At 40.8% G+C, this 17098-nt stretch overlaps 2 protein-coding genes across 2 annotated transcripts in view; one reads left to right on the top strand and one right to left on the bottom strand.

Annotated features, from left to right (window-relative positions):
• Window positions 1-1113: 1113 nt before the first annotated feature.
• Window positions 1114-17098, top strand: part of LOC114358246 (probable phospholipid-transporting ATPase IA) — a 28437-nt gene continuing 12452 nt past the window's right edge. Inside the window, exons 1-10 of the mRNA XM_028312145.1 lie at window positions 1114-1325; window positions 2051-2175; window positions 9554-9700; window positions 10652-10761; window positions 11554-11727; window positions 12559-12736; window positions 13766-13984; window positions 14395-14528; window positions 14622-15218; window positions 16416-16547. Of these exons, the coding sequence (XP_028167946.1) occupies window positions 1114-1325; window positions 2051-2175; window positions 9554-9700; window positions 10652-10761; window positions 11554-11727; window positions 12559-12736; window positions 13766-13984; window positions 14395-14528; window positions 14622-15218; window positions 16416-16547 (2028 nt within the window). The remainder of the gene's footprint in view (window positions 1326-2050; window positions 2176-9553; window positions 9701-10651; window positions 10762-11553; window positions 11728-12558; window positions 12737-13765; window positions 13985-14394; window positions 14529-14621; window positions 15219-16415; window positions 16548-17098) is intronic.
• On the bottom strand, window positions 3816-4874 carry LOC114358248 (uncharacterized). Its single transcript, XM_028312147.1, has one exon. The coding sequence runs from the start codon at window positions 4694-4696 to the stop codon at window positions 3929-3931; it is 768 nt and encodes a 255-aa protein (XP_028167948.1). The 5' UTR covers window positions 4697-4874; the 3' UTR covers window positions 3816-3928.

The following is a 17098-nucleotide window of genomic DNA, read 5'->3' as shown; positions in this document are numbered from 1 at the left end:
ACTGTTGCAAAAATGAGCCTTCTATACCAAAGTGGAGGGGTTCTTGCACTAAATTCCCTACTACAATGACTCAGTTAAATAATGAGGTAATGCAGCAGGTATTAGCGTATGATATAGTATCTATTTTAGTTCAAAACAAGTTAATTTATTTATATGACAAACCTCTAAATATGACAAGTACCTGATAATTCTGTTATTTGTGTCATGGCAGAAAACAATTGAAATGACATCTGTTTGCGTTACCTACGTCATTCCTAGCTACAAAAAGTGATATTGACATTGATTTGCATTGTATTTTCTGAAATGCATTTTTTTTACAGTAGCGTACGTAAAGACAAGAATGTCAATTAAATTAACTGAACGCTAATGAAATATTATTAAATTTTAGGTAAAAGTATAGCCGCGATACATGGTCTTATTTTGGATATTTTATTAAGTATTCATTCGCATCCGCTGGTTTACTCATACTGTATTTCCGCATTTTTGAATTATCGCTTCCCGGCGATAAGACCGCCTAAATTGTACCGATTCGTTTTTTATTTGTGTGCCGTTTCGTTGTATGTCTATTTTGCGCCGTGTACAATAAAGTCTATCTATCCTGCAAGGTTCATTCAAAGCGAGGCTACGAAAATATTCTTAGTAATAATTTATTGCCAAAAGAAACTACGCTATTCTGTTTGCATCGATATTAAACTATGAATAGCATTTAAAACTTTCCGGCATACTCCTTATGTACGCCCTATGTCTCTTATTATATCTAAGTATAAATTGTTAGGCAGGGCTAGGGCTCTAGGGACTTATACCCGTTTTCACCATTAATCCCTAATTTTTAAGTGACCCCTATGGTATCACATAACAGGAATTTTGTTTTCATAGGGGTCACTTAAAAATTAGGGATTGATGGTGAAAACGGGCATTAGTCTCTTTGGGAATAGGCTCACTAGGGAGTTAGTTCCCTTCCTGACCGCATATCCCGGGCACGGGAGCGGTACCTTACAACCACTGCCTCCCGCCCGAACACCTTAACGCCATTTACCTAGTTTCAAGTCTACTTATCACTCTTTCATGCTGTCACCTCGCTTCAAAACTTCAAACTGAGCCCCACTGACTCGAATGTCTTTCCACAGCGAACCGCAAGGAATATCGTTCATCGAGACCTCTAACCTGGACGGGGAGACCAACTTGAAGATCCGCCAGGCCAACCCGGAGACGGCTCGTCTCGACAGCACGAGGCAACTGGCCGAGTTCCATGCTACTGTGCAGTGTGAATCGCCTAACAGGCACCTTTACGAGTTCAATGGCATGCTGAAGGAAACTAACGCCAAGTGAGTATAATATGAACTTATATCAGATACTCAAGAGCAATGACTGAATTAGATACTGTCCTGATTTTTACCTAGATCAAGGTTAGCCACGTGATTCCGGCAGAGTATAATAGGATCTCCCCCACTCTTCCCGTGTCGTAAGAGGCGACTGAGGGAAGAATATTGGAATACCTGGCCTTACTAACCCGTCTAGCCAGGGTAGGGAGTATAGGTCAAATTCTTCATTTGCCTCTGACAAATTAGGGGCCATCCATAAAGTACGTCACACGAATTTCATGAATTTTTAACCCCCCCCCCCTCCTTTTCACAGGTGGTCACATTTCTGAGACCCCCCCCCAAACCCCCTCCCCTCCCTTGTGTGATGTCACATGTTTTGCAATTTCACATCAAAAAATTATTAAATTAAAACAGCAGTTCCGAAATTAATTTTATTTCCATTTAAATTAAGTGCTTTTTTATGAAATCAACATTATATCAATTATTTGAAACAATTGAAATGTGATGTCACGAAACTTAGGACCCCTCCCACCCCTTGTCACACCATGTCACACTTTGTCGACCCCCCCCTTTACGTGTGACGTACTTTATGGATGACCCCTTACCTACGTAGGTAAGTTATGATACCGAAATAGCACAATATTTTAGGAAATACCACTGGAAATCTTATAACTATTTCTGCCAATAAAAGTTGTAGGATGAACATTCAATTGATTTATTGTTTCCAGGACGATACCACTGGGCCTGGACCAGATGCTGCTTCGTGGGGCGATGCTTCGGAATACTTCATGGGTATACGGTGTGGTGGTCTACACGGGCCACGAGACTAAGCTCATGAAGAACTCCACCAAAGGTATGTCGATGCAACATGGAAATCATTGGGGGAGGCCTATGTTCAGCAGTGGACGTCCTATGGCTGAAATTGTGATGATTACGTGTATTTTTTTGTAATGTGTAATTAAGTTGAGCATTCCGAGCAAGCGACAAGTCGTGAATCTTTTTGTCTTGACTCTGTATTTGACCTCAACCACACTTCCCGATGCTTGCTTATGAAACCGTGCTCTGTTAGAAAAATATCATTGAACTTGACACTCCGGACGCGGTCCAGAACCAGCTTTTTCTTTTTTTTTTCTTTTTTTTTTTGCGCTGGCATCCCCAGCTGTCAGACGCGTAATTTTAACGGGTCAAATTTTTAATGTTATTTTACTAAAATTTAGTGTAATATTCTGATAAAATATACTAAAATCAATTGTTTATCGTATAAATAATGTATACGAGCGTTATCCGACGAAAATATATAATATTTAAGACAAAAAAGTGAAGACAAAATTTCGTCAGCTGTCAACGAAAAATCTTCATAAATTCAAATTTACGGAACAAATTAACAGGGGAGTATTGTTTTTATTCATTAATTAATTAATATCTATAGGTAAATTACATGTATTTTGCATTATACACTGAAAATAAAACATTACAATTCCCAACGTTGAGGTTATATTTTCATGTAAATATTCATATTTTGCCTTTTAATTACTGAGTTTTAAACTTTAGTCTGTAAAATAACACAATTCGTGTAAAACATCTTTTATTTTAGTGGAAATAAGTAGAAGAATTATTTAACCTTAACAAAAAATCCTACCCACACAACTTAGCTTTACTTTATAAATTGGTTATTTTCTGTAATAAGACTTTTAAATGATAATAAGGTAGTATTAAAATACAGATCCCTAATAGTCTATAACCTACTGTTATTGCCAAGATCACTAAAACCCTTTTTTGTATTTTTTTTTAATTTTGCATAATGTTTTCTACGGCCGTTTACTGTAATCAATCCATATCCAAATCCGTCTGTCAACTGCCAAATTAAAATCTGTTTTCTATCAAATATCCACAGTTTTCGATGCCTTTACACTTTCTTAATGTTGTAATTCATCTTAAAACAAAAACATCGAAAACCTTTTTTCATAATCATATTAAGTGCACTTTATCAAGACACACTGTTTAAACGTAAATCAGTCTTTGTCGTCCTGAGAAAAATAAATAAAAGGTTACCCTACTTAGAAAGAGAGAGCCTGCCCACAGAGAGCGAGATAGTGATACATAGGTTGTGCTTCAAGTAGGTATTCTAAGTCTGGCCTCCATTTTTATCTTTAGCTTCATGAGTTTAACACATTTCTGGACGAACCTGACAATGTCATATGTCACTCTGACAGCTCAATTGTCAATTCAAACATTTTACATTTTAAGACCTTCCTACCCTCTTTCTTCCATTTATTTTAATCGGTATTATGTATATATTTGTGTTGTCTCAATTTGTGATGTCTTTTTTGTTTAAGGTACTCACACAAATAATTTAGCTTAACATTTTAAACTTAAACATTTTTGAATTTTATAAACCCTGTAAACTTTGTCAAAGCTGATTACGTGACATTGGCGAAATCGTGGTTCTCAAAACCAAGTTGTGGCCAAAATAAAAGAAGAAGAAGAAGAAGAGAAAAAGTGTTCGTAAAAGGTAAACAAAGATAATAGGTAGTGCTCTAAAATGTAAATGTGGGTATAGGTACCTCAGGAAACAGCCTAGTCAGAAGATATTATGGAGGGTACAATTATTTCCCGGCAACCTGTTTGGTGACCATGCGTTTGGAGCGCTGCGGGGCCGAGGTGGACGCGGTCTTGCTCCTCTTGTCCGCTGTGGCTGGGCTCTCCCTCGCCGGTCCAGCAGAAACAGGCTGCTTGGGGCACTCCAAATCTTGCTCACTATGAATTTGGCGACGCATCCCGTTGGGCAACTTAGCAAATATGTTACCATCAAAAGTCCAGCAATTTGTGATGCCAAATCTTTTCCTTGCTTCCGTAAAAAGTTGTTGCCTAGTGCGTGTGAGAAACTCGGAGAGCACAGTAGAGGTCCCCTTCAGGACAGTCTTCTTTCTCCAAACCGCTGTCTTTGTCGAGTGGTCAACAAAGCGGACCAAAATAGGCCGTATACGACCCTTGGCTGCAGGTCCAAGCCTATGACATGCTGTGAATGTAGAGGAGCTTATGTCCTTCAAATCAAAACGATCACTCAGAATGCCACATATCACGGCAGAAGTCTGCTCCTTGGGATCCTCTGAGATACCGCCGAACAGTAGGCACTTTCTACGATGCCTCATCTCCAATGTGTCAGTAACTTTGGAGACCTCACTTATCTGCTTACGCAACAGCTGCAGGATGCCGTGGACAGTTTCCTTGAATGCCCGGAATTCGTCGTACAGTCGGGCAAGTGATGACGGCTCAGCAGAAGTCTTGAGCTGCGACTCGAAGTCACTCATGCGCTGGTGCAGTGAGGCCTCAAGAGAGCACTGGAGCTGTTGTACGTCAGACAGCGTAGCCATGGCGATGAAAGGTGGATGATATGTTGGAGAGCCGGTAGTGGAGTGCAGTGAAGTGCTAGTGTCACACCATAAAAGTGGTGACAAACGATAGTGGGTCAAAGTTGTAGATTTTTAAGTATTGTGACAAGGCAAAAAGGTAATTATATTAACTTTTACTAATTTTAAATAAATTTGAGCTAAGAGAGTCTTGCGTACTTTTTTAACGCCTACCGCCGAAAAAGATCAGCTTGGTCAGGGGTTAGGTTCTATGCTCAGGGAGCACTTGAATACACAAGTCTTAAATTTTTGCTATCCAGGCAGGTTTCTGACAGAGATAATTTACGAAATTGGTCAAAACCAAGAATTAGATGAGAACTCCAATGTTATTATAATGTATGGTAATAGTTACTCTGTAGATAAAAAGAGTATAATTCAAAATATTGACCAATTATTGAATTTGCAAAATAGGTTAAAATTTAAGATAATTTTGTGCACTTTACCCTATGTAAATTCAGGGTATAATCTAAATAAGATAAACAAGAACATATTTGATTTAAATATACTTATGTATAACTTGACTTATCGTCATAGCGACGCACTTTTACTTTTTGACATAAATAAATTTATTTCTAGCTTTAAGTTGACTGTAGATACAATGTATCTCTCGAAAAAATTGAAGAATAAATTAGCCTCATTGATTGCATACAATATTAAATGTAATTATATTCATAAAACTGATCATAGTCAGGGTACTAATAATTTGATATCTCAGTATGTAAATAGTAACAATATTATGACTGTACCTACTACTAGTTGTTTAAACTGAGGCACTCGACAAAGGCCAAGCCCGGAACATTCAAGATTGTTCATCAAAATATTCAAGGCTTGGCCAGCAAAGTCTTAGAAATAGAGCTATTCTTAAAAAGTTTTGATATTAATGTAATGTGTATTACTGAACACTGGCTAAAGAAATATGAAAGCTCTTTCCATATAGATAATTATCAGTTAAGTAGCGCGTTTTTCAGGAAGTCTGCCATTCACGGAGGCTCCTTAATATTTGTGAATAATAATATTAAATATAAAGAACGCAAAGATGTAGTAGGGCTGTCAGTTGAGCGTGTTATCGAAATTTCCTGTGTCGAGCTTGAGAGTTACATCATTGTATGTGTGTATAGACCCCCTTCTGGGGACTTTGGTATTTTTGAAGCGGCTATTGAGGATGCTCTTAATAAAACTTGTAACAGCAACAAAAAGGTCTTAGTTTGTGGAGATTTTAACGTCAATTTACTAGATAGCTCATCATCATATTCTGTAAGACTACTTTCCCTTTTTAAGTCATTTAATTTGTTTAGTCAATTTAAGGAACCAACTAGAATTACGGAAACCACAGCTACTTGTCTAGATAATATTTTCTCTAGCTGTGTCCCTGACAATAAAGCTGTCATACACAATCTTACGTCAGATCACTGTGGTATTAAAGTAGAATTTATTTGTAATAATTTAAATAATAAAAGTAATAAAAATGCCGTATGTAGACCTGTAACCATTAGTCGTCTAGAACGTTTTAAAAATAATCTTGAAAATAAATTGCATTTAGTCCCGTATGTGCAGGGAGACCCAGATGCTCTTTACAATAACCTTTTCGAATGTATTAAAACCGAACATGACAAAGTTTTTACGGTAAAGCCATTAAAACCAAATACCAAATCTAAGTTTAGTGACTGGGCTACTAAGGGAATATACAAAAGTCGAAATACGTTATATGAACTTTATGGCATGAAAAAGTATAATAATAGTATATCTTTTCTTGAGCATGTAAAAAAGTATTCAAAAATTTTTAAGAAAGTTTGCTTCATGGCTAAGTCTTTTTATATTCGGGACAAGATAGGGAACGCCAGTAATAAAATAAAAGAAACTTGGAATGTTATCAACCGAGAGACTGGTAAACTAAAACCAAGAGATAATGACTTTTCTCTCAAAGTTCACGATAATTTGATATCTGCAGATAAAGATGTAGCGGAAGCTTTTGATAAATTTTTTGGTAATATAGCTTCAGCAACAACTGCCAACTTAAAGTCATCTCCCTCCGAGGCTGAAGAAATATTGAAAACCCACGTGACACCCTGTGACTCGCACTTCTCTTTTAAACATATTACTCCTTTAGATATCACTAAAACTTTTAATCTTTTAAATGTAAAGAGTACAACTGATATCTGGGGCATCTCTGTCAAGATAGTCAAACACATTATTGATATAATTTCCCCACAGTTAGCGATAATATTCAATAATTGCATAGAGAAGGGAATCTTCCCCGACCTCATGAAACATAGTAGACTAATGCCATTATTTAAGTCTGGTAGTAAAACCGACCCTGGCAATTATAGACCCATTTCTATCTTGCCCGCTCTGAGCAAGATTTTTGAAAAAATCATACAGGAGCAACTTATGATTCACTTTGGCTCTAATAAACTATTTCATAGTGAACAATATGGTTTTACCAAGGGTCGTTCCACCACCGATGCCGGGGTTGCACTACTTAAACATATCTTCGAGGCTTGGGAGAATTCTCAAAATGCACTAGGGGTCTTCTGTGATCTCTCAAAAGCTTTTGACTGCGTAGAACATCAAACGCTAATTCGCAAACTGCACTATTATGGGGTGAAGGACTCGGCTTTGGATTTAATACAATCCTATTTAAACTTTAGAGTTCAAAAAGTTGACATAAATGGTGTTTTGTCTTCTGGGTCACCTGTGAAAATGGGAGTTCCGCAGGGGTCCATTCTGGGTCCATTCTTGTTTCTTATATACATTAATGATCTACCATATTTTGTTAAGGACTCTTGCGAAATCGTGTTATTTGCTGATGACACATCTTTGATTTTTAATATTGATAGAAGTAAAAATAACTTTGACGATGTAAATAATGCACTAACAAGAGTTTTAAGTTGGTTCACTACAAATAATTTACAACTCAATGCAAAGAAAACAAAATGTATAAAATTCTCTTTGCCTAACGTAAAAACAGTTAGTACCCAAATAGAACTTAATAATAATGCAATCGATCTGGTAGACTCTACTGTATTTCTGGGAATTACCCTGGATTCAAAACTCCAGTGGGGCCCCCATATAGAAACTCTGGCGGGAAAGCTCAGCTCAGCGGCTTTTGCAATAAAAAGGATACGGTCATTAACCGATGTTTCAACAGCTCGCTTAGTCTACTTTAGCTACTTTCATAGCCTAATGTCATATGGAATCATGCTATGGGGCAAAGCTGCAGATTTTGAAACAATATTTATTTTGCAAAAACGTGCGATAAGATACTTGTATAAAATGAAAGCAAGAGCATCCCTTAGAGAATTGTTTAAAGAAATTGGCATTCTCACGGCCGCTTCACAATACATCTTAAACTGTATTCTATTTATTCAAAAAAATATTACTGAATTCAAAAAGAAAAGTGATATTCACCAAATTAACACTAGAAATAAAAATAAATTGGCTATACCCGCTTTTAGACTTAATAAAGTGTTTGCCACTTTTATGGGACAAGGTATCCATTTTTATAACAAAGTCCCTGATAAATATAAAGAGCTACCGTATAATAAATTTAAAGATATAGTTAAAGATCACATGCTTAAAAAAGCCTATTATACAACTCGAGATTTTCTTAATGATAAGTCATCCTGGGAGTAGGATTATGGTCCTCTCATGCTCGCACTAAAAAGAATTAAAATGAAAAGTAATGTATAAACTAATAATAATTTCTCAAATGTTATAGTGTCATGCTTCTCAATCTGGACTGTTACTTAGCTTTATTATTAGTTTTTTTTTTAAAGAGATAACTTGGAATTGTCATTCTCACTAAAATGTCTCTGGGGTGGTGGCGTAGTGAGGCGGGTCGTTACATTCCCTCTAATATGGTCGAGTGAAGCGATGGCTGGTTCACTCGTCATGTCTGTGAACAGGCGCTGCTTTCGGGGACTGGTCAATCCAAGTTATTCAAATTTATGTATGCGAGTCATTTCTACTAGTATCTTAATATGTAAGTCTAGATATTAGCACGTCACTACCTTGTTTAATATACCACGCAATCTTGTATACCCATTCTTATAAGATACACCATACAAGAATGCATGGTAAATTCAGTGAACTGCTCCTGAATCGAATGTACCTACTACTACTATTTCTATTTATTTATATTAACCGGCAGACAGTGGTGACTGAGTTTGTTGCGGCGCTTCTTCTCAGCACTTGCCAAATGTTGGTCTCGAAGCGCTGGTAGGGTAAAAAGATTATGAGACATGTAGAGGCTCCTTAAGAGCAAAATGACGATTTGTAAGAACTATTTATTAGTCTAAACAAATAAAAAAATTTTGACTTTGACTTTGACTTTGACTTTAGTGTTAGAGTTTAACTGGGATGTAAAAAAAGCGCTTTATAAAAGTCTAATGGCAATAAATAAACAGCCCGTAGTTTGAAGTAATGTTGGTTTAAAGTGGGACGTGTAAGGTAAGAGCCGTTCATGTCGTCTCGTTCTATCGCAAAGAATTACCATTTGATGACAGCGAGAGCAAAAACTGAATCTGATTATGCAACATTGACTTTAACTTTAATTTTATTTGATTGATTAAGCAGTATTATTGTAACTGTTTTTTTTTTATTTAATTTGTACACCGCAAAGGTACGACATGTTAATACCGTTTTAAATGCTAACTTTAAAACGGTACACCTTATGTACACATGTTTGAACAAATAAATTTATCTTTATCTTTATCTAAAACGGAAATGGATAGTTAACACTAGCCGTGTGTACGTGCATCTTAGCGAAGGCCTTAAAAGCGCTTTTTAAAAGCGTAATCTCTAACTTTGTATCCCTTACAGCCCCGCTGAAGCGCTCGTCGATCGACCGGCAGACCAACACGCACATCCTGATGCTGTTCATGATCCTGCTGGCGCTGTCGCTGCTCAGCGCCGCCTTCAACGAGCTGTGGGTGCGCAGCCACAGCGACTGGTACATCGGCCTCACGGGTGAGCGCACCATCTACCCACTAGGCTTGCGCTAAGGCTGGTTTTAGAGTCACGCTGACCGTCAACGCTAACAGCCGAAATGTATGAAGCGTCGGCGCCGAGCGATCAGCGGCACTCAGGAACGTACCCTTCAATTACATACATATTGATCTGTCAGCGCCGACGTTCAGCGCGATTCTAAACCCCGCCTAAAGCCTTGTTCAGACACGCGCGGTTTGTGGGTGGTTCTCATAGGTGAGGCACTAGGGCGGTAACCGTGCGGTTACGGTGCGATGCAAATTGTCCAAGAACTGCCCAACTACCGCGTGGATTCCGCCGTGTATGGTGAACTAAAGCCCGGTCTGTGACCACGTAGAATTTTGTCCAATGAACCCAAGCTATTATCGCTCGCGCGTAATTATATTGCTGTCGCGACTGTGCGACGCGCGCCCGCAGTGAGTGTGCGAGCGCGAGAGCAACATAATTACGCGCGAACGATAAGGATGGGTAGTTTGGGGTCATTGGACAAAATTCTACGTGGTCACAGATCAGACTATAGGCCAAAGGCCGCTTGTACACGCTAAGAAAAGTTGCCGGGTCTAAAGCCACGTAGAATCCCGTCCAATGATCCCAAGCTACCCATCCCTATCGCTCGCGCGTAATTATGTTGCTGTCGCGTTCGCACACTCACTGCGGGCGCCCGTCGCACAGTCGCGACAGCAGCATAATTACGCGAGTACATTGCTTCGGCGCTGAACAAGAAATAATTATTGTCTGCGTAAGATATGACACGCGGCGGACGCGCACTGTGTGACAAATTTTCGTAGCCAGGTCCGACGAAATTCTTGTCTTGTCTGCGGCAGACACGGTGAAATTATTTAGCGTGAACAAGAATTCTAAAACTACTCGAAAATCTACTACTACCTATTTTGTCTTATTTATAATATTAAAATATGTGTTTCTTTGTTACAGAGGCGCAGAATACACATTTCGGATTTAACTTTTTGACATTTTTGATATTGTACAACAATCTTATACCTATATCGTTACAAGTTACTGCTGAAATTGTTAGATTTTTTCAAGTAAGTAATAATTTATTTTACTTAAGTGATAATAAAAAATATCAAGTTTTAAAGATAATAGTTGAGTAATTTGTCATTCCTCAATTTAAGGGTCTATTTTCATCTCTTTGGATTGACTCTTCAATCTGTATTTCGTTCGTATCTTTTGAAAAAGCAGGAATCGCATTGGTAGGGATGAGAGGTGGGGTTATTTTGGTATTGCGTTTGTGGCGGAGTGACGCTTTCATGGATGAATGTCTAGACTGTCTAATTCATACAACAAATTGTAATCAATTTGTTCCCAATAAGCTTTGGAGGTTAGTCCCGTCCGTCTGGCAGGGAGAGTGCCACATAACCCACTGGTGAAGACTAGTGGGTACTTGTGTAATTTTTTTTTACCTTTCTTGATGAAAAAAACTTGGTATTATACAGGGTGTTGATTTCAACTCTTGCCATATTTAGGGAGTTGATTAAGTAGCTTATTCTAATCACGAATCAGTAAAAAAAATTACTTCGAAAAAAAATTAAATCGAACTTTAACTTTAGTTTGTCAAAGAAACATACCTATTTACACTACCTACTTTACGTGGCTTCCTTCAGTAGGCTATCCGACATGTTAAGCGAGCGATCCGCGTAGCTCAATGGTGCCGCAGTGTAAACGTATTGCAGTATTGCGAGCCACAGTACAGTTGATGTCGCACGGAAAATATTAGCTGAAAATTTCCCTTTCATTTGTAATTTTTTTTTGGTGGATAATGCTTTTATGTTCACCTAAATAAAAATGAAAACAACACCCTGTATTGCGTTTTCCAGGCGAAGTTCATCGCGATGGACAGCGAGATGTATCACTCGGCGACTGACACGCCGGCCATGGCGCGCACGTCCAACCTCAACGAGGAGCTGGGCATGGTCAAGTACGTGTTCAGCGACAAGACCGGCACGCTCACCTGCAACGTCATGGACTTCCACAAGTGCTCCATCGCTGAGGTATGCTTCATATTTCATTTCTCAGCTACAGCAGTTACAGCTATTCTCGAGTGGCAAGAATGGGCCGGAAGACATAGTGTGGGCAGGCCCCTTCACTAGATGACCGACGATCTGGTGAGGATCGCGGGAGGTGCCTGGATGCGGGCGGCATCGGTTGTTGTCAAGCTCTTTGGGGAGGCCTTTGTCCAGCCGTGGACGTCATTTGGCTGAAACGAACAGCTCTTTTAAGTGAAACAACCCAATACTCAATTCTTTATTACATACTCAAGGCAGACTGTCCTGGCGCCACAGAACGAGGAGAGCCGACCCCAAATAATGGGAAATGGCTTGGACAAAGAAGAAGAGATACAACTATTCTAAGTTCTAGGTACAGAGTTCAGACAATGATTTGCCATCAATTAATAAGCGACTAACTATGGACTATTTTATTTGAAAGGTATGATGGATGTTAATCCATTCCCATCACGTCTTATGTATGAATATCTTGATCACTCAATGTTTACAATGCTTTTGCGTTGAGGATTATTTCACTACCTTGTTGTAATGACAATAGTTGCCTATTGATATTCACTGAGGTATGCTCGCTTCAGGCACTAAATGTACCTCGAGAGCGCCGAAATTGAATTGGATAGAAATAAATGGTAACGCGTAACGTAATAGAGTAACTGAGTAGCCGCTGAACGTTGAACATGAATCCGCCCCGCTTTTGCATTGCTTAAAGTTTGGAAACATAAGATACTTGAAATCTAAGTGAAAGTAGTTTGTTTCTTTCCTGTCCATAATAATAAGTATATCAATCAGTTGACTAATGGTCCTAACAACCCTTTCCAGATGATCTACAACCGTCCCGGTGAGAGCGAGCGTCTGGAAGACACGCTTCTCTACCAGAACCTGATGCGCAGCGCCGCCGCGCCCGTTATCCGCGAGTTCCTCACTATGCTGGCCATCTGTCACACAGTCATCCCCGAGAAGGTCAACGGGAAGATCAACTACCACGCCGCCTCGCCGGGTAACGCTCCATTACTTGAATTTTAAAATACAATTGCTTCACTTGAAAATTTCAACGGGGTTGTCCAGTGTGTTCGCAGCTCAGCAACCAGAGTGCGATCAAGTTCAATAATATCTCATATTACGCCAGTATTCACAAATATTACTAGGAGATTTCACAGTGCGCGTGAACGCCCTGTGAAACACACGAACAATCACAGAGCTTTATTCAACGCTGCTGTGCGTTCGATTTGCTGCTTCACTTAAGTAAACATCGTTTGTGTACGGGCGTTATACTATCTCGCTCTTTTACGCGATGTTATAAAGTGAAAAGATTTGATTTTTTTGTTTGTTTATATTGAGTATGTTCCGAAATATTGAACCGATTTGAAAAAATAATACACTTATTTTTATGAATAAACTATTATTTATTTATTACTAGCGACCCTCCCTGGCTTCGCACGGATGCTAAATATACATTTAAACCTTCCTCTTGAATCACTCTAACTATTTTAAAAAAACACATCAAAGTCCGTTTCGTAGTTCTAAAGATCTCAGCATATAGGGACAGACAGCGGAAAGCGACTTTGTTTTCAACCGACTTCAAAAAAGGAGGAGGTTCTCAATTCGACCCGTATGTTTTTTTTCTATGTTTGTTACGCGATAACTCCGCCAATTATGAACCGATTTGAACCAATCTTTTTTCGGCGTATAGGTAATACCTCAAGGGTGGTCCCATTTAAATTTAATAATAGAAAAAACAACCCCCAAGGGTGGAAAATTGGGGATGAACTTTTTTATACGCAATATCTCCGCCGATTATAAATCAATTTGAACGATTATTTTTTTGTTGAATAGGTATTATCAAAAGGGTGGTTTCATGCGAATTTGAAGAAAATATTGCACCCCCAAGGGTGGAAAATTGGGGATGTACTTTTTTATACGCAATATTTTTAATTTTTAGTTTTTTTTGTGTTCACGCATTTGAAGTCGGTTTTATTTTTTTAAAAAGTTATATACTATGTAGTGATAGTGATTCTTTTCGCCCCAGACGAGCGCGCGCTAGTGATGGGCGCGGCGCGCTTCGGCTTCGTGTTCGAGACACGCACTCCCACCTGCGTGCGAATCCGCGTGCCCGCGCCCGCCACCGCCACCGCCGCCGGGCCCACTGCTGGGATGGCCACGCAGGAGGAGGAGTATGCCATCCTCAATGTTATAGACTTCACCTCGTCCAGGAAGCGGATGTCTGTCATCGTCAGGACGCCCACTGGTTCGTATAGCTCTAGCACTTAACTCTGTCAGTGCCTGAGGTATGGGAACGGCACGAAAGGGTGTTTTTGTGACGGTCAAACGTCAGCGAAACTTCAGATTTGTATGCTCTGTCATGTCATAATATGTCAATATGGCCGACTCGAGATCCGAGAAACGCGGGTTCGAGTCCCACTGCCGCTCGACTGTTGTGGTGAGCCCACTCGTAACACAAGCTTATTTAGCTTAACACGAGGGGACTATTAGTAATTTATGCAATACAAATTGCTAATTTTTTTAATAATCTTTAAAGATGACGTAACAAAATACGCTAGATAAACTTCAAAAGTATGATTACTGCAACTTCTATGTAATCAGGATTTCCGATGAGTGATACAACCAATTGATTGATTAATTGCAAAACTTTCGCAGGTGAGATCAAGCTGTACTGCAAGGGTGCGGACTCGGTAATCTACCCGCGACTGGCGGGCGGTCCCGCCGCGCCATACTCCGCCGCCACGCTGGCGCACCTCGAGCACTTCGCGTCCGAGGGGCTGCGGACGCTGGTGTTCGCCGTGGCGGACGTGCCCGAGGCGCTGTACCAGGTACGACACTTGTCTCCACTCGAGCACTTCGCGTCCGAGGGGCTGCGGACGCTGGTGTTCGCCGTGGCGGACGTGCCCGAGGCGCTGTACCAGGTACGACACTTGTCTCCACTCGAGCACTTCGCGTCCGAGGGGCTGCGGACGCTGGTGTTCGCCGTGGCGGACGTGCCCGAGGCGCTGTACCAGGTACGACACTTGTCTCCACTCGAGCACTTCGCGTCCGAGGGGCTGCGGACGCTGGTGTTCGCCGTGGCGGACGTGCCCGAGGCGCTGTACCAGGTACGACACTTGTCTCCACTCGAGCACTTCGCGTCCGAGGGGCTGCGGACGCTGGTGTTCGCCGTGGCGGACGTGCCCGAGGCGCTGTACCAGGTACGACACTTGTCTCCACTCGAGCACTTCGCGTCCGAGGGGCTGCGGACGCTGGTGTTCGCCGTGGCGGACGTGCCCGAGGCGCTGTACCAGGTACGACACTTGTCTCCACTCGAGCACTTCGCGTCCGAGGGGCTGCGGACGCTGGTGTTCGCCGTGGCGGACGTGCCCGAGGCGCTGTACCAGGTACGACACTTGTCTCCACTCGAGCACTTCGCGTCCGAGGGGCTGCGGACGCTGGTGTTCGCCGTGGCGGACGTGCCCGAGGCGCTGTACCAGGTACGACACTTGTCTCCACTCGTACGTAGTGCTGTGCGAGCTGAATTTCACTGTATCGCGTCGCAGCAAGACTCGCATTTACTTAAATCGTCGTGCGGAGTAATCCTTCTGTACCTGTACTATTACTTATTCTGTGCCGAGGCGCTGTACCAGGTACAACAGTCGCTGAATAATATACACTCGACATCAAATAAATCGCACCTCCCACGATAAGCACTTTCAAAACTTTCAAACTTATGCATCCCCACTTCCCACCAATATTGGCACCATTTAAAAGCCTAGTTTTAAACTTCATTTCATTAAAGGAAATGTTTTTACCCCAAAAAATGTGTCTTTAGAAGGATCCAGAGTCACTTCTTCAAAAAATAGGTAGTTACGCTTGAACCAACTTTTATGGCTATAATACTGTTAAGTTGGGATTAATCACTATCCATCTGTTAAAGAGGACACGTAAGATCATTTATTGGTTTTTCAACCATAAAAATTGGTCTAGTTGATCCCAGAGGTGAGCCCAAAGTGAGGTCTATTTTCAAGTCACATTTATGGTATATGTTAATCATTTATTTAGAAATTAAAGGTGTTTTTCTTTAAGGATATTTATCGGGCTTTCAAATAACACCAATATTTTTGAGGCACTATGATTGTGACAGACAGAAGAATATCTTTAAAGTTCGCGTCGCGGAAGGTGCGGTTTATTTGATGTTGAGTATATTAGAAAAGCCTGAGGACGGTGCTGACTACGGCAAGGCTGGCCCAATAGATTTTTCAGATGAGCAAAATTTCTTAGACTTGGCGACGCCGTGCCACAGCTTTTTGAAAACCAAAGCAAAACTATAAAGGCTATTTATACCGCGCGCCAGCTAACTCGCTGGCGGGCAAATTCAAATGCCTTGGCGGGCCACTTCGTGGCCTACATGTGGACTACGGGACTATTCCCACCTCTCGTTCCCGTTGCTGTAACTCATGTGTGCTTAAGAGCCACAGCTTGACCGCCAATAAAAACCCAATGAAGGTCAAGTATGTCCCGAGGGTAAGTTAAACTCTCATTCATTGGACCCGCAACGAAATTAATCAGAACACAGAAGAAGTTCGAACTTAATTTGTCACAAGTATTACTCAGTCGATATGTCTTAAAAAATATCTTAACACGCCAGCTACTGTCTTGAATACAACTTATAAAAGTAATGTCTTTCACAGGAGTGGTCGAACACGTACCACAAGGCATCGATCGCGATCCAGGAGCGCGAGCAGAAGATCGAGGAGGCGGCGCTGCTCATCGAGAACAACCTACGTCTACTCGGCGCCACCGCCATCGAGGACAAGCTGCAGGTAGGTCATTGAGGTAATAAGCACACGGCCAAGTGCGAATCGTTCTAAAGATTCCGTACTTTCGTTTAGAGATCTTTCTTACCTACACAGCTTTGAAATCATTGGATCATTTGTCAGATTGTTCTTACTAAAGTTACGCGCGAGCGATAAGGGTGGGTAACTTGGGGTCATTGCACGAAATTTTATCTGCTCGGCGACTGGACTTTATGTTGAACAATACACTGAAAGTCTTCACACTAGTGTCTTTCGAGCGTCGTCAAGACCAGCGCTGTATTTACACTTGCGTCCACGCAGTGCTAATGCGATGTCTTTTTGGACAAGTAACACAACCCCCTCATACCGCTATGCTAAGTGTAGACGTTACACAAGCGCTGACGAAATGACGATGTTCGAAAAAAGCTAGCGTAAAGAAAGTCTGAAATATTAATACTCTTTTATTTATTGACCTAGATATCAAAAAGCGGGAAATCTTATATTATGGCGATCCTTGAACAAGACAGGTGTATAAACCTTCCATGAAACTTGTTTGTGTTAGTGGCCAATAGATGTCA

The sequence above is a fragment of the Ostrinia furnacalis genome, unplaced genomic scaffold (genome assembly GCF_004193835.3).
Source record: "Ostrinia furnacalis isolate ACB-3 unplaced genomic scaffold, ASM419383v2 OfSCF3812, whole genome shotgun sequence".
In the NCBI taxonomy this organism is placed as follows: domain Eukaryota; kingdom Metazoa; phylum Arthropoda; class Insecta; order Lepidoptera; family Crambidae; genus Ostrinia; species Ostrinia furnacalis.
This window is presented reverse-complemented; position numbering and strand designations above follow the sequence as displayed.

Coding starts and splice junctions, on each gene's coding strand:
- LOC114358248 (XM_028312147.1), bottom strand. CDS start 4,696: ATGGCTACGCTGTCTGACGTACAACAGCTCCAGTGCTCTCTTGAGGCC.